Raw genomic sequence first — 27,603 nt, forward strand, 5'->3', positions numbered from 1 at the left:
TTTCAGATTGATCACTTGACAACTTTCTGTTTAGCGAACACTTGTATGATTTTACACATGATAGCCAAGTTGAAAATTTTCGTCACATTTTTCTCAGGAACTACAATACAAGGATTTCTGAAATTTGGTTTCAGGATTTATATAAGTCAGCTATACTGTGTGATGTGTTTTCAGATTCATCACTCAACAACTTCCTATTACCGAACACTTGCATATTTTAACACTATTAATATTATCCACTTGCGGCGGGGGTATCATCAGTGAGCAGTAGCTCGCAGTTTCACTTGTTAGTCAGGTCATAGAAGTACAATATAATACACCTATGGTAAGGTAGTCTAAATTATGGGTTTACTAGGAGTAAGAATTTTTGTAAGGGTGAAAAATTGAAAATTGTTAGAATTAAATGAGGAGTCTACATCACACTATTCGCAAACAAATTATAAACTATTATTCATATTTCAATTAGGTAGAAAGATAATTCAATGATACAAATTACCATTGAAGACTTTTAAGATATAGTCCATCAGCTAGTTCTCAAAAGCGCTCTAGTTAAGGAGTTTGTGTTACACCCCAGGGTACCGCGATTTTTTTTGATAGAATTCATCTTTATTATCTTATTGATAAAATACAAGGTGTTAGACTAAAAACAAAGTGTCCAAAAGAGGTTTTAAAATGTCCCTTTCAATGGTCCCCTCATTTAGCAATCACGACTTAGTAGTTTTTAATTAAAATTTTTAATATAAAGCGATAAAAAAAAATTAAAGTATAGGTGTTAACACCTAAAACAGATACAAAACTACCATATTTAATGTAACTCTGAAGATTTTTTGTTTTAAAAAAATGTTTTTTTTACATTACAAACAATCCGATTTATTGGGTTAAAATTAAGGCATATTTTCTCCTTTAATAAAGAAATTCGTTATACAATTACCCGTTTTAGTTAATTATAATTTGGAATTAATCATTATACAATGTTTTAATCATTTGCAGTATTTATTTATCGTATAAAATATGAAATATTTAATAAAATATATGTACGTGCAAATACTCGTGAAATACCGGAAATCATCAATTTACCGTGTTTGATTCAGTATACAACATTTACAATGTATTCACACATAAGCATTAACAATTTGCAACTGAAAACAAACATCTAATTGTCGATTTATGATGTTTTTGTGAGACAAATTATTTTATAAGTGACTGTGTAACGAAATATTTATGAAAAAGTACAAATTAAGGTGATTTTTTTTTGCGTTCAGAAAAGGTGCACTCTATTGAACTCAATAAAAGTGTGCTTGATAACATTTTGTGTTTTAGCTATGTAGTGATTGACTTAAGTTTTTTAAGTCATTCAATATACAAACATCGCTCTGAACGAACGTCAAATGGTCAGTTATGGGACTTGGCCATACTTTCACGTTCTAAGGTTTCTAAGAGATAAAAAAAAGTGGCTTCGTTGGTTTCAGTTTAAAGATTATGTTAAACGATGGTTGTTAAATGCACATGAAAAAGTTATCAAAGGTACAAAGATTATAATTTATTACGCCAGACGCGCGTTTCGTCTTCATAAGACTCATCAGTGACGCTCATATCAAAATATTTGTAAAGCCAAACAAGTTAAAAGTTGAAGAGCATTGAGATTCCAAAATTCCAAAAAGTTGTGCCAAATACAGCTAAGGTAATAAGTCTGGGATAAGAAAATCCTTAGTTTTTCGAACAATTCAAAGTTTTATAACCAGGAAATTTATAAAAATGACCACATTATTGATATTCATGTCAACAAAGCATGTTGACTACTGAGCTGGTGATACCCTCGGGGACGAAACGTCCATCAGCAGTGGAAAGAGCATCAATATCCTTAAAATGTCGAGATCTGGTAGGAATAGTTAACCCTGAAACATCCGCACAAAAATAATGTAGAAAGACTTGAATGAAGCGAGACAAAACTGATTTTATGAAATTGTTTCAAACACTGCAAAGCTGGCTTAATCCATTTGAAACATCTGAGCAGTTATATGGCTTGTTCTCGGGTTCTGTTGCTTCTTCGGAATTAATGTGCGACCTTCTAAACACGTATGAAAAGGGAAAATTTGCCTCAGAAATTTTCATTACTGAACGGCTTATTTAAAGGCAACCAATATTTTCAAAGCAATCAAAAGAAAATCGTTACTTACATTTTTAAAAAGAGAAATAAAAGGCAAACAGTTAATGGCTGACAAGAACAGCAAAACATTGAGAGCAGATGGAAAAAAGTCGCCTACTTGTCATAGCCCATGCAAGATAGTTGGTTATGCGATAGGTTTATTGAATTAGGATCTCTTCCAATGGCTCTTGCAAACTTTGATGGTACACATGTAATGAAAAATTAAAAACTGCTCTATATGGTCTTTTAGAAAAGGGTCATTCCTTAGGAAAGCATGTGGATATTTGAGAACATGGCAGTTATTCAATTCATTACTAGGATACCAAGCACTTTTTTCGATTTGGCAATTGTTATTTTCAAAACCACCCTTCTAGTTTCGAAAAGAGGTCCCGCATGGATTTTGTCACTGATTAATATCCCACAATATCCATAAAGAAATTCAAACGGCAGGTCCTTGGAAGGGCAAATCATTGCGATAAGTTCTAGACCATCATAATCGTGTCCTTAGGAAGGGAAGACATGTTTGTTAGTTGGGGGAAACAAAGTTGCTCTTGTTAAATTTTGTTGCTTTGGAATAGAGTTAACAATCTTATAGATTTACACTTGAATGTATTGATTTATTTGTATCACATGGAAGTATGTGCCACAAAATATATGTTAAAAATGAAATAGCGTAGATAGTTATCAAAGGTATCAGGATTATAATTTAGTACGCCAGACGCGCGTTTCGTCTACATAAGACTCATCAGTGACGCTCATATCAAAATAGTTATAACCCAAACAAATACAAAGTTGAAGAGCATTGGAGGATCCAAAATTCCAAATAAATTGTGCCAAATACGGCTAAGGTAATCTATGACTGGGATAAGAAAATCCTCAGTTTTTTGAAAAATTCAAAGTTTTGTAAACAGAAAATTTATAAAAATGACCATTAATTGATATTCATGTCAACACCGAAGTGCTGACTACTGGGCTGGTGATACCCTCGGGGACGAAACGTCCACTAGCAGAGGCATCGACCCAGTGGTGTAAATAGTTATCAAAGGTACCAGGATTATAATTCAGTACGCCAGACGCGCGTTTCGTCTACATAAGACTCATCAGTTGAAAGGTTTTAGCTTATAATCAAACAGGAAGAAGCCGATAACAAAATGTTTCTTAACACAAAAACATGCAGCTCACCAAAGTTACGACTCCATTGTTATAAAACCTCCTGACACTGATGTGGAAGGATTGGCTTACTATTTTAAAAGTTGCATATCAATTCTAACATTGTTAGTCTGACAGGTACATCTTTTAAATGCAGATTATTAAATGGGCAATCAATGTGTGCGAAATTTCGTAAGAATGTTTGTAGAAAACTGCCAGGATTTCACGGCAATACAGGTTGTGATTCAGTAAGTGTTTTGTCTGGTAAAGGTAAAAAAGCAAAGCATTTGGCTTTTTTGACACGTTATGTGGAGTTTTCAGAAGGTCTTTTCCATCGTGGTGAAACCTTTGAAGGGGTTGACGAAGAGTTGTCAAACACTTGAGAGGTTTTCGTGTTTTATATATGGCTACGAAATTAAAAATATTGATGAATAAAGATCAGACCGTTTTGAAATGCAACAAAAAAAAAAATGATTCTTTGTCATCTACTGCCCCCAACAAAAGATGCAATGTTAAAGCACATTTAACATGCCAACTTTCAGACGAAGATTTGGAAATCTGCTCTTAAACACAAAACTGGTCTATTGCCAAACAACTATGGTTGGTTTGTGTAGAACGATTTGATCAGTATCAATTGGCTAGACCAACCACCAGCGTTAGATGCTTTAATAATTCTAATGTGCTGTTCATGTAAAGCTGGTTGTGCCAACAAAATATGTTCGTGTGTTCAATAAGGTTTATCCTGAACAGACAGCTGTATGTCTATGCCCGAAAGCTTGTTGATATTAGGATTATCAAATCGTTGAAATTGCTAACGATGACGACAAATATGATGAAAAAATTGATAATGATAATTCGATAGATGCATATGACCAAGCTGATGATGATGATTATATGGATTGACTTTCTGCGTTATCTTAAAAGGTGGTGATTCGGTTGTTAAAAAAAAAATGAAAATCTGGAAACCCTGACAGTTTCGTGTGTTTTAATATGTGAATTATTTCATGAATGTGATGCATTAATTTGTGACAGAATCATGCTTATGTTTGTGTCTGTCTCGTTGATTCTACGTTTTTGTTTCTTTCTTTTAAATGTTTTTTTTTCAACAGCCTTTAGTTACTTAATGCTCTATGTTTCAATGTAAAAAAATACGCCATTTTATAAAGAAATTTGGTACGTTCTATGCTTCTTTTCATTCAAAATCATGAATTTTGGAAATAACCCTCCTCCTTTTTTCTTGGTTCTCTACGATTTAAAAATTAATAAAAAATAGCCTGTGTTTTAATAAGATATGATTAGTTTCATTTAATAAAAAGAATAGTACTGAGTACTTGTTTTTTTTTACATGTTTCTGTAAATATGTGCAAAACAAAATTTCTGATATACCCTTAAATAAGTCTCCTTTTAACCCTTTTTGGACACTTTTTCAAAAGTCTAACACCTCCTAAAATGTTCAACATATATTACTCTTTGAATTTATACCAAAAAATTGCGGTACCCTGGGGTGTAACACAGAATTGAAATTGTGCCCTACCAGCTGATGGACTAATAAGATATATTTAGTCTAAAGTAGGATGCGTACGAACATAGAAAACGCTCAAGATATTATTTTTCAAACTATAAAAACATACAGCAACAATAAATGCCATGCAAAATTAGACGGCAGGCATATTTCGAAAAATGTTAGTAAAGAATAAAACTCTCAATGCATTAAGATTAGAAGAGTAAACTTGTGACTGACTCCAAGTTGTGATCTCCACCGATTGTAGATTATTCAAAATTCTAACCAAATTGCAAATTGTTTTATCGAACCAAACTGGTCAACTGGTTAGCAAATTTAACAAGCTATTGTAAAAAAACCAGTCAAGTAGTGAAAGCAATAATATTAATTATGAAAAATCAGTTTATCCATTGCTATACAAATTTGACAGTATTAAAATTTCACCATAAGGTGATGCTAATGTTGTTATTTTTTAATTACATAATAAATGTCCATACTAAGCACTTATGACTTTAGGGTACATGTGAGAATGATCAAACATGAGTATCACTGAAATGTTTATATGAATAACTGCTTATAATTTTACAGGTTGATGGTAAAAATAATCCAAAGATACAGAGTATATTCTTAGAGAATTATCCAATATACTCAGCTCATTTTAGTGCCAATGGAGAGGAGGTCATCATGGTGTCAAAACATAAAGGTTTTCATTATTATGACATGATGGTTGGGAAGATGATCAGTGTACCTCCTGTTAAAGGTCAGTAATCAGTAGTAATTAATCAGAAGTTGTCAATTGGTCAGAACCTATTTTTATGCCAAATTAATTGTGCCCCATGTATGTGCATCTGTCCGTCAGTACGTTCGTTTGTTCGTCCGTCTGTCCCACTTCAGGTTAAAGTTTTTGGTTGAGGTAGTTTTTGATGAATTTGAAGTCCAATCAACTTGAAACTTAGTATAAATGTTTCCTTTGGTATGATCTTTCTATTTTCATTCCACTGAGCATAGAAAGGGATAGTAGGGATTGGGCATCAGCTGTGAACTATAGACACATTCTTGTTTCCAAAATGTTGTAATTGCTCAACTTGAAACTGTTATAAGAAAGAAATGCATAGTATCAAATTGTGTTTTTGGTTTTGAGCATTCCTGATGATAAATCAAGAAAAGTACTTATATCAAACAAAAACTATAAAGTGATACTCTCATTTTATAGTTTTATATATATATATATATATATAAATTTGCGAAAGCAAATTTACAGATCTAACATTGTTGGGTTGATGTTTAGACGAGTTGTATATACATTATGTACACAGCCATGTATCACCATCATTGATGGCGATCCGATGGATACATCTGTTGTAGGGTTGTCACTGACTCAGACGTACTTATGAATATAATTATTTTCTGTGACTGTATCTTACATTAATTTGTAGGATCCTTTACTATAGATAATTTAGCTGATCTGTAACATTAACATCTTCATGCCTTATATATCATGTACTGTAGTACGCCGCTAGATTAAAACTGACGTGGAAAGGTAACATATGGCCACCGAAAGCTCTTTTTTTTAGAGCCCAGGTGGTCGTGTGGTCTAGCGGGACGGCTGCAGTGAAGGCGATTTGGTGTCACGATATCACAGTAGCATGGGTTCGAATCCCGGCGAGGGAAGAACCAAAAATTTGCGAAAGCAAATTTACAGATCTAACATTGTTGGGTTGATGTTTAGACGAGTTGTATATACATTATGTACACAGCCATGTATCACCATCATTGATGGCGATCCGATGGATACATCTGTTGTAGGGTTGTCACTGACTCAGACGTACTTATGAATATACTTATTTTCTGTGACTGTATCTTACATTAATTTGTAGGATCCTTTACTATAGATAATTTAGCTGATCTGTAACATTAACATCTTCATGCCTTATATATCATGTACTGTAGTACGCTGCTAGATTAAAACTGACGTGGAAAGGTAACATATGGCCACCGAAAGCTCTTTTTTTTGAGAGCCCAGGTGGTCGTGTGGTCTAGCGGGACGGCTGCAGTGCAGGCGATTTGGTGTCACGATATCACAGTAGCATGGGTTCGAATCCCGGCGAGGGAAGAACCAAAAATTTGCGAAAGCAAATTTACAGATCTAACATTGTTGGGTTGATGTTTAGACGAGTTGTATATATATATATATATATATATATATATAAAACGTCTGAATAATAGTCAACGATTTTTCCCACGAGGGCGCTGGATCGTTACAAGTAACGATACATGTACACAATAAAATAAATTATATAAACGCCTAAAAAGTGTACATAACAACACCAATAACACAAAAAGGAACTATAAATGTAATTATTTATAAATATTTCGGATAACAGATATCCTTCGTCAGTCAGATTCTGATGTTAAATGAATCATCTTTAAGTCTTCTTAGATTAAACTTCTACTAAATCTTGAAATTTATACAATAAAAAAGGCAAACCGAACATCAGTTAAGACGCTTGCATCATTGCAAAAATATGTTGAATATGAAATAGGTTATATGATTAATTACATCAGAGAGTTCAAATAAATGTTTTAAATAAAAATAATAATGTGCGATATGAACTAGCACAATTCTAAAGCTTTAACAGTGTCGATAATTATGATGTTACAAGAAAGATTGCGTCAATAAGAATTCCAAATAAACAGCATTGATCGGTCTTATTTCTAAATAAACAGCACTGAACGGTCTAAATTTCTAAATATTTAAGATTTAACAACTGTAGTGTAGTTACATTAGAGTCTGCGATGTTTAAAACAAACGGCCGTTTAAAAAAAATAACAAATTTTGACTAAATTAAAGTAAAATAGTTGGACGTGGCTTGGTACTTATACATCCCTAAAAAAATTAAGCAATTTAGATTGTTATATTCAACAGATATATTTTAGAAATGAGTAAGGATAGAAATAAAAAACGGGGACTGTAATAATAAGTTATATAACCCAGATGTGAAGCACTGCATGGTGTCGAATTACATCTTTTCATTTATCCCATTTGGTGCCAAAGTTGTTAATTTTCTTATCCAAAATCTTTCCCGAGTAAGTCTATCCTCCCTAGACCAAGCAGAGTTGTGGTCAATGATAGTAATGGTCAGTCGATTGAGATCTGCCTTAGTGTGGCCAGGGGATCTCAAATGTCGACTAAGAGGGAGGTCTGGCTTGCATTGGTAGTCGCTACGATGACCGTTCATTCGTTTGTGAAACGGCTGTTCTGACTCGCCAACATACTGTTTACCACATTTACACTGTAGGAGATACACAACATTTGTAGTCTTGCAATTAACATTGCAAAATATGGTGTATTCTGTACCAGTGGAGTGACTGTTAAAAGTCTGGGTATCCAGTATTTGTTTGCAAGTCAGACATCGTTTGTTTCCACAACCCTTACAAGAGCCCACTGACGAAGAGCCTGCTTGAGAGCATAACTCAGCTCTCACCAGCAAGTCTTTAAGGCTTTTTGGCCTGCGGAAAGCCAGTACAGGTGGCTCGGGAAAGATCTTGGATAGTTTAGGATGTTTTTCGATATCTTTCCAACTATATATATATATATAGATCTAACATTGTTGGGTTGATGTTTAGACGAGTTGTATATACATTATGTACACAGCCATGTATCACCATCATTGATGGCGATCCGATGGATACATCTGTTGTAGGGTTGTCACTGACTCAGACGTACTTATGAATATAATTATTTTCTGTGACTGTATCTTACATTAATTTGTAGGATCCTTTACTATAGATAATTTAGCTGATCTGTAACAATTACATCTTCATGCCTTATATATCATGTACTGTAGTACGCCGCTAGATTAAAACTGACGTGGAAAGGTAACATATGGCCACCAAAAGCTCTTTTTTTGAGAGCCCAGGTGGTCGTGTGGTCTAGCGGGACGGCTGCAGTGCAGGCGATTTGGTGTCACGATATCACAGTAGCATGGGTTCGAATCCCGGCGAGGGAAGAACCAAAAATTTGCGAAAGCAAATTTACAGATCTAACATTGTTGGGTTGATGTTTAGACGAGTTGTATATATATATATATATATATATATATATATATTACATTTGATAGGTATTTAATATGTGACATTCTATTAACAGATAATACATAATGGCTAACATATGTACAATTTGTTTTTCCTTTAGGTTTAGGTGAAGTAAATATGAAGAGATTTGTTGTGTCACCTGATGGAAGATTTATAGCATTTCTAGGATTATACGGAAATATACACTTATTGTCAGCTAAGGTATACTCTTTATGATTTTTTTAATTGATATAAACCTAGATATTAAATTTCTGTGTACCTGATGTACTTGTAATGAGTATCATCTTATACATAAAGAAACGTTTTATAGACCAAATAGATATAGGAAGATGGGTTATGAGTGACAATGAGACAACTCTCCATTCAAGTCACAATTTATAAAAGTAAACCATTAAAGGTCACTGTATGTTCTGCAACACAGAGCTCACACCAAACAGCAAACTATAAATGGCCCTAAAAAATATTCACTTATTGTCAGCCAAGGTATAATCTTTAAGATCTTTTTTAATTGATATTTTTACAATGAGAATAATCCTATACACAAAAAAAAGTTTTATAGACGAAATAGATATAGGGAGATGTGGTATGAGTGATAATGAGACAACTCTCTATTCAAGTTAAAATTTATGAAAGTAAACTATTATAGATCAAGGTACATTCTGCAACACAGCCTTGGCTCACACCAAACAACAAACTATAAATGGCCCAATTATTTTAAAAAAGTAGTGTAAATCATTCAAACGGGAAAACCAATGGTATAATCTACACAAAAAACTGTAAACGGAAAACACTTATGAACCACACCAACAAAAGACAACTACTGAAACGTTTTAATAATACAAAACCTTCTCCCTTGTCTGTAACAATAGTGAACTATTACAATATAGACAAGGACAAGTTTCGCATATCATAACAAACAAGATATGTCTTCTTATTCCAGATAAAAATGTTATTAAAAACTGTATTTTGACTTTAAACTTTTTTAGTTTTACTGGTATCTATCCTGCAATTTTTATCTGGAATAAGAAGATGTAGTTAGTTAACTTGTCAACTTTTAATCAAAGCAAAGACCATTTAAGAGAAAATGAATTTCGGTACATTAAAGTAAATTGTTTTAAAATAGACAGAGCTAGACCATAAAAGAAACTGTTTTCCTATTTTCAGTCGAAAGAATGAATCTATACACAGAAGATGAATGGTAGTGTCGGTGGTATATGTTTTTCAAAAGATGGAAGTACAATGTATTCATATGGAGGTCATTTCTTATCATTCTCTTTTTACAAACTTTAAGTTTCAAGGCAGTCATATTACACACCATACCTCTACCATATATTTGCTAAGAAAAAAAGAACTATTTACTCACATATATATCTTTTAATGCTCTTGAACTTTGTATATTATTTGGACTGTTAAATGTTTTGCCTACAGTGCCACGGATAAGTCTTAGGTAGATGATCATGATGATTGGCATACATGACATACCAAGCTATATATAAGCTTGGTAGCTTGAATTTTCCCCTCCTTATGTTGACAATCTTTTTGGAAGTTTGAAAATAAAAACTGGTAAATGCAAATTTAAGAATGGAGAATTTAAGTGAATTCAAATCAGTGACTAAAAAGTCTTAGTGTTCAATATTATAATAATGAAGTACAGAAAATGTGAATGAAGAATTACATGTGAACTGATAACAACGTGTACAGTGGAAAAGATAATAAATGATGTATGTAACATTTCTGGAATATATTTAATGGTTCTATTTCATTATTTTAGATGATGGTGATGTATATATATATATATATATATAACTCGTCTAAACATCAACCCAACAATGTTAGATCTGTAAATTTGCTTTTGCAAATTTTTGGTTCTTCCCTCGCCGGGATTCGAACCCATGCTACTGTGATATCGTGACACCAAATCGCCTGCACTGCAGTCGTCCCGCTAGACCACACGACCACCTGGGCTCTCAAAAAAAGAGCTCGCGGTGGGCATGTGTTACCTTTCCACGTCAGTTTTAATCTAGCGGCGTACTACAGTACATGATATATAAGGCATGAAGATGTTATTGTATTTATATGGGATATGAATATATTTAATTGTTCTATTTCAGATGATGGTGATGTATATATATGGGATATGAATATATTTAATGATTCTATTTCAGATGATGGTGATGTATATATATGGGATATGAATATATTTAATGATTCCATTTTAGATGATGGTGATGTATATATATGGGATATGAATATATTTAATGATTCCATTTCAGATGATGGTGATGTATATATATGGTATATGAATATATCAATTGTTCTATTTCAGATGATGGAGATGTATATATTTGGGATATGAAGACACGTGATTGTATTCACAGATTTATAGATGATGGATGTACAAAATGAATGTCTATTGCTGTTTCTCATGATCATAATTTCTTAGCTTGTGGATCCTATAGTGGTGTTGTGAACATTTACGAACCATCAGTGTGTCTTAAATCTAGGTCACCAAAACCATTGAAAGCATTATTAAATTTAACAACACCTTGTACGAACTTAGTATTTAATTCAACATCAGAAATATTAGCTATGTGTTCAGATTCGGCAGAAAGAGCAGTCAAATTAGTAAGTATAATACATGGAGTATAGATAGAATTTAACATTCTAATTGCTTTATTTATATCTAAACAGAAATAATATAAATCAAAACAAGGGACAGTGCATACATAATTTAGAATTGATTTAAAACATCTTTTTTCTTACCAAGATTTCATTGATCAAGTATGTACATGCCTTATTAAAGTGCTTAAATGGTGAATAAAAATGTATATTGTGAATAAAACGTTTTCCTTAATTATCAAGTTTTGAAATTTGATAAAGCGCTCAAGAGTAATTTAAATCCATCAATTTATCATCCAAAAGCCAGCAGTCATTATAGTAAGGACATTTGTCATCTTGATTTTCTTTTAAGAATAAGATAGAATATCATCATAATGTCATAAGTTTTATTTTGTATCATTGGAATTGATTTGATGGTGCCATTCAAAATATGATGTCCACAGTGAGGCTACATGTTTACACAAACACCAATAAGTGGCTGTACACATAAATTATAAATTATAGTTGTATAAAACGGCAGTGCATTTTTTCTGAAATGTCATATTGACATCAACACCAATAAATGGTTGTACACACAAATTATAAACTATATTACAGGTACATGTTCCTTCACAGACAGTGTTCTCTAACTTTCCTGATAGACTAGATTCTAAATTACGTATCCCTTTGTGTATGGACTTCTCCAGAAATAGTGGTTATTTAACAGTCGGCACCAACAAGGGATTAGCCCTACTTTACAGGTACAGTATCAGTTTACATCTAACTGTAAAAATGTAGAGATTTCATAGTTTAAACGTTTATGGGTATGAATTCAGAGAAATATTTCTGTCAGTTTGGAATTCATGTTAAATCAACTTTCATTTTATTGGATACTCAAATGTATATGTCGTGTACAAGTTGCGATTTTGTACAGGTTATAACATGTACAAAAATATTGTACATGTTATAACTTGTATAATGCAAAAATACAAGTTATAACATGTACAAAAGTACCTCATACATGTTATAACCTGTACTAAATATTACTTAAAAATGGTTTTAACTTGTACAAAATTTAAAATAAATCTTAATGACAGAAGTAAAATATACATTTCAATTCACTAATCATAAAGAACAATAATAAAATAGGCCAGAACGTGTCTTTTTCTGTAAATAAGTGTGACACTATTTACTAAAGGCTTGCATTTCCTCATTGACAATTACATAAGAAACTAGTAACTAAATTATTCCAAAAAATTTAAGAAAGATGCCTAATAATTTTGCGTAATACTCCTCTCTCTCGTTTTATAGCATGCAAAGACTAAAACAATGTCTTATATGCTTACGCTGTAAAAGCAAGAGAGAGCTGAAATGGTTTTCATTGGACCATGCTTCATTATCAATATCTTTGGATTTACTCTTAAACATTTTGATCTTCAGCATGACTCATGTAAATATATAACCCATTCTTTTTATAAACTAAAAGATCCTCATGATCTTTGTATGAGGCGAATGTCATTTTTATGATTTAAATATATATCCTCTACTTTCAAAGCATGTATTTGTGGCCTTTGGATTTAGTCTGCTCCATGGGCGGGTTGTTGTCTTTTAGACAAATACCCCATTTCCATTTAAAATTCTTTTTGTAGACACAAATATCCTGGCTATCCTGGTCTTCCAACAGACTATTGGAATCCCAATGTGTACCAATTGCGCTCCTCTTCTTGCAGATTTGTTTTTTATATTACTATAAAGCAGAATTTATCCAAGGCTTGTACAGAAAAGAGAAAAGAAATTAACCCAGTCTTTTAATTTCACCTTTCGTTATATTGATGATGTACTGTCTCTTAAAAATAATAAATTCAGCAATCACTTACATTTGGTACTACCGACACAGCTAAATCTGCTTCATATTTAGACCTTTTTCTCGAAATGACTTCTGATGGTAGGTTGAATACCAAACTTTATGACAAACACAATGATTTTAAATTTCCTATAGTCAACTTTCCATTTCTGTGTAGCATCATCCCAGTGACACTAGCATATCGAGTATATGTGTCTCAAGTGATAATTTACTTTAGAGCTAGCTTAAAGCTTTGATTTTGTTGAACGAGGAATACGGCTTTCTCAAAAGTTGCTAAGACAGGGCTATAAATCGATCAAATTAAGGTCATCACTAAAGAAATTATACGGTCGCAATCATGAGCTGATTGGCCATTACGACAAAAGTGTGTCAGAAATCATATCTGATATTCTTCCTGAGTCATAATAACCTTCATTCTTATCGAACTGAATAAAAAGAAACACAACAGGTGCTATATACGGTGCAGGAAATGCTTACCCTTCCGGAGCACCTGTTTTCACTCCCAGTTTTTAGTGGAGTTCGTGTTTTTTCTTAATTATTATTTATAACTGTTGGTGTAAATATCCTTGGATTTGTGAGTCTTTGTTTACTCCTTGGTTTTGATTGTTATTGTCTCATGTCTTTTAGTGTGAAAGCATTTTACTATTGCCTTCAAAGTGGACACTCACAATTATAATGCATCAAATAAAGATATGTCCATAGATAGTCATAAGAGGATCATAAGACATGTCCTAAGATATGTCTTATGACAGGTCTTTGGAATGCTTCGTAAAACCGACCCCTGGATATTAACTGTATCAACAAAGGACAAAACACACTAACATGAAGGAATACTAAAAAAGTTATGAAAATATTATTGAGGTCAATAACATATGTTGCAATAATAGAAACTTATTCTTATTTTTCGCTTTTGTACAAGTTAAAACCATTTTTAAGCAATATTTTTGCATTATACCAGTTATAACATGTACTATATGTTTGTTCATGTTATAACCTGTACAAAATCGCAACTTGTACATGACATATACATCGTCAATTAGGGTAGATCACCAGTATATATTTTTTGAGACAGAATTTTTTTATAATTTGCCAAAATGAAGATTTTACTAGGCTCTTTTCAAAAATTTAATAAAAAGTATGGGTCACCGTGCTATTTTTCAAGCAATGAGTCGTTGAAAATTGCCAAAATTTGGTTAGTTTGTTCATGACAAAACACATTAGTGTGCATAAAAAAAAATCTATGAGATAGAATTTTGAAATAAATTGTTAGAAGAAAGGTTTCATAATATGTTTTAAGAAAATAAAAAGAAAACATGGTGTCACCGAACTTGTTTTCTTGCTACAAGTGAAAATAAAAAATTTCCCTATTAGACCAGTATAAATTTTGTACTAAAAGAGTTATCTCCCCTTAAATGGCTCATTTGAAAAAAATGATTTTAAAACCAAAAAAAATGATATTTTTTTAAATATTTTGTATAATACCATTAATTAACAGGTTTTCTTCAAATAGAAAAATTATTCTAACTATTGAATTGTAAATCTGTTTCTAAATTTGCAGATTTAGGCAAATAACTAGACCGATTTTGTACTGCCTGCGATTGTACAATCCAGGATGGCGGTATACCATCAATCTACCTTAAGGGAGCCCATTAATTATGATATTAATGCAATTTTTATATTGTAATGAGGATTCCTAGAACTATATTTTCACAAGAATATTTAGAGCAGTAAATTTATTTTTGAGCTTTTAATTTATTTCTAATTTTGAATGAAGCACTTTTAAAAAACAAGCCTGTATATAGAAAAAAGATTCACCTTCAATCTAATTTAATACCATGCGTTGCTAGGTAAAATCAATTTGCAACAGTAAAACCCACATTTTACATAGGCCAAGCTACAAATACAATACAGTTATCTCTTAAATTAGAGAATGATTGAACCAATCACATACTTACTTAGAAACTACACTTGTCCAAGAGTAACTTTGTTTTAATCTGAATCAAAATCAATTTATTTCATGAAACTTTTGTTCAAATACATAGTACATGTACATATAAATGTGCATTCAATCTGTATAAATGGACACCTTTGTTGGAGTTATTAGAACCCCAAAATGAAAGTTTTTGAATGTATCTAGTAATGTCTCAGTGTTGACATGAAGTGTCTGGTGCAAGAGGATATTGCTTTATTATTGATATTAGCTGGGATATTAATTCCTGTACCCATGGTACCTGTCAGTGTCTACAAAAAGCTTCTGGTTCAAGGGTCATGTTTATTGCTTTAGTATATATTGATATCAGTTGGGATATTTGTAAATTCTAAATTAAGATTGAGAACTTAGTTTTTAACTGACTAGTAAAACTAGTTTTACAATGTGTATATTCTGAGACTAGTTCTGATTGGTTCTCTATTAAACTATTGACTCCACCCGTAGGCTTGTTTACCTTACCTTATAATGATTTCATGGTTGAGATAACAAGGAAGCTAACCAAATAATCTACCTGTAGCTTCATACTCGTTGGAATCTGCTGTAATTGATAATTTGGTAGTGACTTTCAAGTTATTTGTATACTATCTGTGTTTCTTTGCCCAGGGTTGGCAAAGTATTACCCGCCCGGGGATTCCCGGGTGGGAAAACCCAGGTTTTACCCGGGCTGGGCAATACTCCCAGAAATGGGGTATACTGGACATTAATGGGCAATATGATTTTTTAAGCTTATCTTAATATAAAATAGTAAAGTCTTGGTGTAGTTTCATAGTATTACAGCTAAATATATACTTTTTTATACAGATAACCATTGACAGTCATTTCTAAAAGATGAAAAATTCACTTTCATTCCCTTCTATGTAGCCGGAATACAAGATTTGCACATTTAAGGAAACCTTTTTAATTACCAAGCATTGTTTCAATAATCCATACTTTGAAAAGAAAAATATTGCAGGGTTAGGGTTAGGGTTAGGGTTAGGGTTAGGGTTAGGGTTAGGGTTAGGGTTAGGGTTGAGCATAGAGGGAATGAACCATTTAAATTAACAATTCACTTAAAGATTGCAATATTTTTCTTTTCAAAGTATGGATTATTGAAACGGTTTATTCCATCTATTCTCACTTTTTTTAAATCTGGTGAGAAAAGGTAAAATTTCATGTGGGAATAGGAGGAAAACTTGTGCAAACAAAGGATTATACTGTACAAACATTTTTGAATTAACTGTAATTTGACTAGTGTTTTTCTTTTTTATTAGAACAGGTAATAAGTTATTTTTGCATCTGTATGAAATTTAATTTTTAAACAAAATAAATATAAAAGAAATTAAAAGAAATATAAGTAAATGTGTACAAGGTTTTGGTTTCCGTGTCTGTTTGTAACAGACTTTACTTGTAGTTGTGCATTAGCCATTGTTACTGAATAAAGACTTGACTGGAGAAGGACCACAATTTATATCAATTTTTAAGCTTGGAGCTCATAGAGACATCTTAAGATTATACTTGGTTATAATATTATTTATATCATGATTTATAAGTACAGCAGACATTTTTTTAAGGTAACAAATTCAAAAATTTAAAAAGAAATCTAACTCCAATCTATTTATCATAATTTTTCTTTATTTTTAAGTACACATTCTAAAATTTAAAATTAAATTTAACTCCAATCGATTTATCATAATTTTTCTTTTATTTTTAGTACAAATTCGAAAAATTTAAAATAAATCAAACTCCAATTTATTTATCATAATTTTTCTTTATTTTTAAAAGTATTTCTTTGAAGAAAAAAGAAACATATTACAATTAAACAAGATATTATACCTAGACAGTGAACCAAATATGTTATGCTTAAAAAAAATACAGGTAAATCTTAGGTGAAATTCTAATTAACCTTGATTGTTATAAAAACAAATTATTTATCAAAACATCTTTTGTTATTTGCAAGTGGGAATAGAAGGAATAGTATTTTTAAAAAGTGGGAATAGGAGGAAGACACCATTTAGGTTATATACATTCATACATTTGTCATATTGCTAAATAAACACCCTAAGGGGTCATGCCATTAAAACTTATAAAATTGAAAGGGCTGATTATTGTTACATAAACAAATCTGCATTCTAATCAGAATGATTACTTACTAATTAATGACAGTACATACATACATTATTTAAAGGTATTTTTTCTTACATGTAATTGCTAATTCTTAAAGTCATAAGAAACGAATGACCGGTGAAAAATAATGTTCTTCCAATTCTTAAACCAATGCATATGTTCCGGACCATATGAGTATCTGGACCATACGCGTATGGTCATGACCATATGGGTATATACTCATATGGTCCGACCATACGCGTATGGTCGGACCGTACTCGTATGGTCGGGGTAATCAACACGTATACTTTAAACTCTTCATTAGGTGTTACCCTTCTGATTGTTACGTCACTAAAATGTCATTTTATTATAAATTATAAAAAACTTATAAAAAAAACAGTTTCACACAGTTAATATTACTTACTATTTGTAAGTACAATTATAAGAAGATGTCAAAATCAAATGAACATATTGTAAAAGAAATTTTATTGTTTAAAGTAGCATGAGAAGGAAACATCGTTGGCATGGATCACGATATTTTTTAAAGATCATGATATTTTCTATTCTTTATTTCTATACTTCTATTTTAATCTTAATTATAAGACCGGTAAAATAGCATTTAAGAGCCATGAAATAGCTACTGCCTTTATTTAATTTGATCTGTGATATTCATTTTACGATATTGGAGATATAGAGTTTCTTAAAAACACCGTAGACACATCGGATTTGTCCGAGTCGATATCACTGCACGCAGCCAAAACAAGCAATCACAGAAAAGCTACATGTATGGTACCGTGTGAATGTCATTCTAAGTATACAAAAGCATACACGAATACAATTAGCGATGAAAACTAAGATCAACTGACTGTGGCATCAATATTTAATGTTTATGTAGCTTTTGAAATGTAAAATTAATACGTATTATTTCTATTGTATATTTGAAAAATTACCTATATGGTCCAAATACTCATATGGTCCAGCCCGTTAATAACCAAACGAGTATAATACTCATATGGTCCGACCATACGCGTACGATCGGACCATATGAGAATACGCATATGGTCATGACCATGCGCGTATGGTCCAAATACTCATATGGTCCGGAACACATACAAACATCATAAACTTAGTCTTCTGTGCTCGAATTTATCATTTTTTTCGTGTAAATTTCGTATAATCGTCAATTTTTTTTTCAATCGGTCAGTGTTGTTGTGAAAATATGGCAGGTAATTAAAGTTCGTGTTTTGAAGCCGAAGTTTAACGATTGTCACCTGTTTGTCAACAATTGACGAAAAATAAACAAAAAAGCATGGAAATTGAGCACGTGTTTAACATGTAAATTCAGATAATAGTTTATTTTAAGGACATCCATGCGTATTGCGGTCACCGGATTTTTACGAGATGGGTCACACTGAGGTCACCTTGCATACGGAAAATATATCGGGGAATTGCTTGCTGGAAGGAAGCAATTCAAATAAAGTAAACTTCTTCTAAATATGAATAAATTAAAGAATTTTCTTCAGAAAAAGGTATATGTACATAAGTTTTACAATGAAAACTATCCATTGAGTTATAAAAAACATATGCATTATTTCTTTTTTGATTTGAGGTTTCTTATGACTTTAATAGAAGTTATATTTATTTTATAAGTTGCTTTATTATTTACAGTTTTACCAATCCAGACAAACAAAAAAGGTTATATATATCTTAAATGTATAAAATTTGTGTTTGATCACTCACAGAATCCTCTATAAAATTCAGACTAGTATTTTATATTACCCAGTATTGCCCAGTATTACCCATTAAAACCCAGTAAAACCCGGGTTTTCCCAGTATTTCCCACTGGGCTGGGCAATACTCATAAAACCCGGGTTTTTGCCAACCCTGTCTTTGCCACATGAAATTATACCTGATTCTGATTCTGAATTTTGATTTTGATACCGTTGCCATCATTTAGTTGAAGCTGCATTTCTTATACAGAATCTATCTTTTATTGTAGGGTGAAGCACTACAGCAACTACTAGTTATATCTATAAAAGTACAATTGACATGCAGGTCATCTAAAAGAACAGAAAGATCGGTGAACATCAAATAAAACCAGATTCAACAGATACTATACTGTATATCCCTGATTAAGGTTTTAAATGTTATCCCATACAATGGAGAACAGATATCCAGTTTTATTACCATAAAGAAGTGAACTTTGGAATTATATATTTATAGACATTGTCAACATATTTGCAATGAACATGAATCTTTTAGCACTGTTATATTTATAGTACATGTATTATCAGTTACTTTTATAACTTGTTAATTAGGAAGTGTTACAAGAATATGAATATTTGTTAGTTAGTGATGCAAATGGTTTTAGTTATTTGGTACTTCGAAAACTTGAACACTAAATAGTATAAGTATTGAATAATTCATATTTTGTCAAAGTTTTTAAAAGCAACACATATATCAACTATATTTTTTTCATGGTCATGAGTCTGCAGTGGTACAAGTTTGCAATGATTGCAGTTCGTTAACGTTAGTATTGGTTGACTGTTAGTAGTTCAAATTGACTGTAGTACGAGCTTGTAAAAGTATGAAGAGACTTGCTTCCCTGGAAAGAAATCTGAGTTTGTATTCATCAGTACATTAAGTTATCAAACAGGAGTGGGTAGGGTGACCCTAAGGACTCTCCCTATATTTCATTTGATGAGTTATCATACATGAATATATATATATATATGGTTTAATTTAAAGGTGGGGTGATTGCAGGGACTCTCCCTATATTTCATTTTTTTTTAGAGGTGGGGATCCCAACTGTTTCCAAGTTCTTAAACAGGAGAGGTATGGTGACCACAGGGACTTCCCCTATATTTCATTTGATTTTTTATATAGTCCCATACATGAGTATATATGGTTAAGGGGTGAGGATCTCGAATTGTTTCAAGTTCTCAAACAGGAGGGTGTACAGTGACCATAGGGACCCCCTTATAATTTATTTGATTTGTAATATTATCCCATACATAAATATATATGGTTTAAGATTGTGGATCTCGACCATTATAAATTCTCAAACAGGAAGTGGTAGAGTGGTCCCACGAACTCCATCTATATTTCATATGATTTTTTATATTGTCCCATACATGAATATATATGGTTTAGGGGTGGGGATCTTGACCGTTACCAAGTTCTCAAACAGGAGGGTTAAGGTGACCCCCAGGGAACCCCCTATATTTCATTTGAATAGTTATATTGTCCAATACATGAATAAATATTGTTTAAGGTTGAGGATCTCGAATGTTTCCAAGTTCTCAATCAGGAGGATGAACAGTGACCTTATGGACCCCCACATTATTCCTTTGATTTGTAATATTGTCCTATACAAGAATATATATGGTTTAAGATTGGTGATCTCAACTGTTTCCAAATTCTCTAACCGGAAGGGGGAGAGTGGCCCTTGAACTCCACCTATATTTCATATGATTTGTTATATTGTTCCATACATAAATATATATGGTTTAGGGATAGGGATTCCGACTGTTACCAAGTTATCAAACAGGAGGGATGGGGTGATCCCCAGTGACTCCCCCTATATTTCATTTGATTAATTATATGCTGTCCCATACATGAATAAATATGATTTAGGGTGGGGATCTCGACTGTTTCCAAGTTCTAAAACATGGGGGGGGGGGGTGGGGTGACCCTGGGGACTTCCCCTATATTTCATTTGATTATTTATTTAGTCTCATACATGAATGTATATGGTCGAGGGCTGGGGATCTCATCCGTTTCAAAGTTATCAAACAGGAGGAGGTAGAGTGGCCCAATGGACTCCACCTATATATAATAAGATTTGCTTACATTCAGGTATCATATATATAGTTGCACTATTTGTGCCTGTCCCAAGTCAGGAGCCTGTAATTCAGTGGTTGTCGTTTGTTTATGTGTTACATGTTTGTTTCATAGTTATTTTCTTTTATATAAATAAGGCTATTAGTTTTCTCGTTTGAATTGTTTCACATTGTCTTATCGGGGCCTTTTATAGCTGACTATGTGGTAATGGTAAGGGCTTTGCTCATTGTTGAAGGCAGTACGATGACCTATAGTTGTTAATGTCTGTGTCATTTTGGTCTCTTGTGGACAGTTGTCTCATTGGCAATCCGATACCACATATTTTTTTTTATTTAAGAAACTTCCAGTTATTTTAACTGACCCCTCAAAATTGAGAAGAAAAAAAAATACCCCTTGAAATTGCAGTAATATGTTTAACTTCAAAAGCATCTGACATGCATTATCAACATTTATCACTGATAAAAAAAAATATACTGTTACCAGGAACATATATATTGTTACATAAACTGTTCCCAGCTGTCACATTGTATTGGATTTTGACATTAAAATTTTGTGTACAAAATGTTTTCTGCTTTTTCTTTCTTTAACATATATCTTTTGGTTTTTAATTCTAGTGTTTATATTTATTTACCATGCATAGATGTATTTTGTCACCTGTCTGGATTTTTTTTAAATGATAGCCAAACCCGGGATAACCATTATCCGCATCCGGAATCGGATCCGATATTGTAATCGTCTTCCCCGGCAGCCATTTTATTTTTAATGTTGTTTTTGACAGATGGAGTGAGATACGAATTTGCTCGGATTTACACATTATTTGTCGGCGATTTTCTGTATAAATCTAGCGGTTGAACAAGTTGAACATCGCTGTCATGGATAGTAATGATGAAAATAAGTTTGAGATCGCTTTAATTAGAAACCTTTGGTTAAAATGTTTGGAAAGTTATTTTTTTATTTTCGTCGGGCATTGTCGGGCGTAGCTAGTAACCAAGTAGAAAGTCCGACTGCAAAAATGGAAGGTCGCGGACCTCGGATCACCGCTAATTTGAACCCCTGCGTCCAAATTGAAAAGATACGAAATTTCGTATTCTAATTCAGAATTGCCGCCAACAGCGTGATCAGTCGAACTTATTTTAATAGACTACTGACGTAGTTGACTACGTATTGATGACAAACAATATTCCTACGACTTTTGCAATTAGGGAAATCTAAACTACTTGTCTTTAGAGATTTTTGGCGATTAAATATTTCATACATTTGTTTTTTGACATCTTAGTCAAAAGCTCAGGGGATAATAAAATACATAAGGATACCTAATGTGCTCTACTTCCTATGTGCAACTTCAAAACTTTTGGGAAAATCGACGATCATTTAAGGTTTTTTTGGTAATTTTTTTGTAATTCAGAATGAAAAGTATGAACAAAATGTTCAATAAGTTATAAATAACATAATATCCAGCTAGATAATAACAATGGCATGTAATTCAGCAATTATTGGTCCGAGACCACAATTGTCGTCCCTTGATTTTCGTTGTTCACGAATATAGTCCCTAGTGTTAACAGTGGGTTACTTGCCAATACTTTTTATACCCTCTCCAAATTTATTTCTCCATGTTTAATGCCTCAAATTGTAAGTAGGGGGGCGAAATTACACTGTAAAAAAATTTGGGTCCAGAATTTAACAGGAAAGTAGTGATTTGGTCCAGCTGAAAAAGGTTAAAAATTAGCACTTCGGAAGCTGTCAAAAGATTTCAAGGCACCCTAAACACAAAATTGTCCATATTTTGAGTTAGAGGCGATGAAGTTTTCTATAATTTTGATATAATTTGTACCAAAAGTAGTACAACACACTGTAAAAATTTCATTGAGGAAGCGCAGGTGGGATTTTTTAAATTTTCATTTATGTTCTAAAGGAAATGCACTACGAATTAATTGTGTTCTCGGACCTATTGGGTAGCACACAAATCCAGGGTGCTCGCATAAGGCAGCTTAACTGCCTAAAAACAGTTTTGTATTCTTTGAAATCAAATTCAATTCCCCATGTAGATACTGTTCATAACAATTTACTCAACATTAAATAAAATGTAAATAAGACTTTTCACATATTCAATTCAAATCTAATAAAAAAATTATTATAATTGATTGTTTTGATAAAAGAAAAAGCTTCTGAATGGATGATTTTATATAGAGAGTAAAACATGGTACAAGAAGAATAAGATAAAATATTTAATTTCAAAGAAAACAATGTTTCACTTAGTTTATTATATTTCATTTATTTCTTATTTCATTTAAAATGTATTAAATTTACTTAATTTAAGTTACTAAAAAAATCAGAAATAAAAATAATAAAAGAAAACTCAATTAATATTCTTCTAAAATTAGTATTTACGTTTTTTTTATTGCTACTTTTCTTTATTTTCATACATTGAATAAGTTCCAATAGTGAAATGTTCAGTACCAATTATATAATTTGATAGTGATAATGAGTCAATTAGTTCCAATAAACAAAATAATCATTACCTCACACTTCTGTTATATTGTTAATTCGGTTGTTGTTTACTGACACGTGCCCATTACATAATTCATCATTAAGAGATAGTGAAATTATATTACGGTATGGACACTGCATTAAACAGGCTTGTGACTGTCTTGGTATACCAAGACTGCATTACCAACACCAATAATTATAATAATGAAAAATAGAACACAAATAAATATTTACAACTATATACAATATGTACATCCTATGTTAGATTTCTGTGAAAGGGTTATAATGTTCAATGTTGCACCAATAATTTTTGATTTTTAAAATAAAAAAATTATTAAGAAAAAAGGTATTTTAATAAAGTTAATTTGAGTTTTCCTGTTAAAAAAATCTTTCTTCTGGCAAATTCTAATTTGTAAATTAGGTGCGTTCGAATAAGATAAGTCAATTATCTTTTTTCAATTATTTTAGTGTTTAAGTAAGTATACAGTTTTGTTTATGCAATTTATTTGTATTGTGTTTAATGCATTTTTCTTTTATTGTTTCCCATTGCTGTTTTATACACTTGATACATAATGCATGCATAGTATTGTTGCGCATGTTTTCAGGTTGAACTGGATGAATATATTACAATCGACTATGACAGATAAGCCCGTGCCTTGTGCGGGATATCTTAGTAATTATTAATTTTTTACAATAAATTCTAAATAAAGTATTTTCGCGGACTATGACAAATAAGCCCGTGCCTTGTACAGGATATCTTAATAGTTGTAATTTTATAGTTTTAAAGGGACTTGGTTAACATCCAATTCTAAATCATAAATATAAAAATATGATAAGGATAATATTTTTTTTAATAACTAAAATTAAAACAAAAACTAATTTAAACAGTTTACTATTCCATATTCTATTCACAAAAATGCCCAACCTTACATTGTTCATTGCCTTGACGTTGCATGAGGGCTCCACTTTGGGGGTTTAAGATGAACACGTTGAGGGATTGTATGCAATCTTTCTTTTATTCATTCCTTACGATTTCTTTGGTCGCCATCTTGGAAGTACACACCGATATCCACAATTTTATAATGATCAATATTAACTTACCTGCAACTTGTAAATTATTTTTAGGTTATAAAATACACTTCTATCATAATTTTATTCAACAATATATGTTTAAACGTCACTCAAATGTGTTGATATTGATATTTGAAGAGTTATTCGGTAATTACATGTGTTATTCGGATAATAACACTGTTACCCCATAAAAACCTTAAATGATCGTCGATTTTCCCAAAAGTTTTGAAGTTGCACATAGGAAGAAGAGCATATTAGGAATCCTTATGTAGTTTATTATCCCCTGATCTTTTGGCTAAGATGTCAAAGAACAAATGTATGAAATATCTAATTATCGGAAATCTCTTAAGACAAGTAGTTAAGATTTCCCAAATTGCAAAAGTCGTAGGAATATTGTTTGTCGTCAATACGTTATCAACTACGTAATCAAGTGATCACGCTGTTGGCGGCAATTTTGAATTTAAAAGAAGACGAAATTTTCGTATCTTTTCAATTTGGACGCAGGGGTTCAAATTAGCGGTGGTCCGAGGTCTTCGACCTTCCACTTTTGCAGTCGGACTTTCTACTTGGTTACTAGCTACGCACGACATGCCCGACGGACCTAGAGAATATAAAAAAAAAATTGCAAACATTTTTACCAAAGTTTCCTAATAAACGATCTCAAACTTATTTTCACCATTACTATTCATGACAGCGATGTTCAATTTGTTAAACCGCTAGCTTTGTAAGTAAAATCGCCGATTAATAATGTGTAAATAGTTATCAAAAGTACCAGGATTATAATTTTATACGCCAGACGCGCGTTTCGTCTACATAAGACTCATCAGTGACGCTCAGATCAAAATAATTAAAAAGCCAAATAAATACAAAGTTGAAGAGCATTGAGGATCCAAAATTCCAAAAAAGTTGTGCCAAATATGGCTAAGGTAATCTACTCCTGGGGTAATAATGTGTAAATCCGAGTAAAATCGTATCTCACTATCTGTCAAAACAACATTGAAACCAATATGGCTGCCGCGAGATTACAATATCGGATCCGATTCCGGAAGCGGATAATGATAATCCCGGATTTGGCTATAAACTAAAAAAATCCAGACAGGTGTCAAAATACATCTATGCATGGTAAATAAATATAAACACTAGAATTGAAAACCATAAGACATATGTAAAAGAAAGAAAAAGCAGAAATTATTTTGTACACCAATTTTAAAGTGAAAATCCAATACATTGTGACAGCTGGGAACAGTTTATCTAACAATATACATGTTCCTGGTAACAGCATAATTTTTTTTTATCAGTGATAAATGTTGGTAATGCATGTTAAATGCTGTTCAAGTTAAACATATTACTGCAATTTCAAGGGTTATTTTTTTCTTCTTAATTTTGATAGGTCAGTTAAAATAGCTGGATGTTTCTTATATATAAAATAAAAGATGTGGTATGATTGCCAATGAGACAGCTATCCACAAGAGACAAAAATGACCAAAACTTGGTAACGGTCAATTTCCCCACCCTAAACCTTATATATATATTCATGTATGGGACAATATAACAAATCATATGAAATATAGACCAGACACAAGTTGGTTCCTTTTGCCTTTTTCCTTTTTCGATATTCAAATTTTGAAAAATATAACAAGTCCAAACTAAAATAAAAATTTCCTTAAAAAATTTTTTCCTGTTTTTTTTCCTCAAAATTTTTTTTCCTCAAATTTTTTTTTTCCTTTCCTCAAATTTTTTTTTCCTCAAAATTTTTTTTTCCTCAAATTTTTTTTTCCTCAAATTTTTTTTTTCTCAAATTTTTTTTCCTCTAAATATTTTTTCCTCAAAAAGTTTTTCAAATTTTTTTTTCGTTTACTTATTCGGTTTCTTTTTCCTTATTCGATTTTCATTTCCTTATACAGTTTCTATTTCCTTATTCAATTTCCATTTCCTTATTCGATTTTCATTTCCTTATTCGGTTTCTTTTTCCTTTTTCAATGTTTATTTCCTTTTTCAGTTTCTATTTCCTTATTCGGTTTCTATTTCCTAATTGGATTTTCATTTCCTTATTCGATTTCCATTTCCTTATTTTATTTCCATTTCCTTATTCGGTTTTTATTTCCTTATTCAGTTTCTATTTCCTTATTGGGTTTCTATTTCCTTATTGGATTTTCGTTTCCTTATTCGATTTCCATTTCCTTATTCGATTTCCATTTCCTAATTTCGGTTTCTTTTTTTCTTTTTCAATCTTCATTTCCTTTTTCGGTTGCTATTTCCTTATTCGGTTTCGATTTCCTTATTCAGTTTCCATTTCCTTATTGTATTTTCATTTCCTTATTCGGTTTCTTTTTCCTTATTCGGTTTCTATTTCCTTATTCAGTTTCCATTTCCTTATTGGATTTTCATTTCCTTATTGGATTTTCATTTCCTTATTCGGTTTCCATTTCCTTTTTCGATATTCAAATTCTGAAAAATATTACAAGTCCAAACTGAATTTTTTTTCTTCCTTCAAAATTTTTTTCCTTAAATTTTTTTTTCCTCAAAATTTTTTTTTTCCTCAAAATTTTTTTTCCTCAAATTTTTTTTTTCGTTTCCTTATTCGGTTTCTTTTTCCTTATTCGATTTTCATTTCTTTATACAGTTTCTATTTCCTTATTCGATTTCCATTTCCTTATTTGATTTTCATTTCCTTATTCGGTTTCATTTTCCTTTTTCAATGTTCATTTCCTTTTTCGGTTTCTATTTCCTTATTCGGTTTCTATTTCCTTATTGGATTTTCATTTCCTTATTCGATT

General features: G+C 31.8%; 1 protein-coding gene across 1 annotated transcript in view; it reads left to right on the forward strand.

The window, feature by feature from the left end:
* The window catches only part of LOC134702050 (U3 small nucleolar RNA-associated protein 18 homolog), a 119,134-nt gene extending 99,611 nt beyond the window's left edge, over window positions 1-19,523 (forward strand). The window contains exon 16 of the mRNA XM_063563148.1: window positions 19,425-19,523. Within this exon, the coding sequence (XP_063419218.1) occupies window positions 19,425-19,449 (25 nt within the window). The 3' untranslated portion in view covers window positions 19,450-19,523. The remainder of the gene's footprint in view (window positions 1-19,424) is intronic.
* Window positions 19,524-27,603: the final 8,080 nt, after the last annotated feature.

Source organism: Mytilus trossulus, unplaced genomic scaffold (genome assembly GCF_036588685.1).
Source record: "Mytilus trossulus isolate FHL-02 unplaced genomic scaffold, PNRI_Mtr1.1.1.hap1 h1tg000380l__unscaffolded, whole genome shotgun sequence".
NCBI classification, from domain to species: domain Eukaryota; kingdom Metazoa; phylum Mollusca; class Bivalvia; order Mytilida; family Mytilidae; genus Mytilus; species Mytilus trossulus.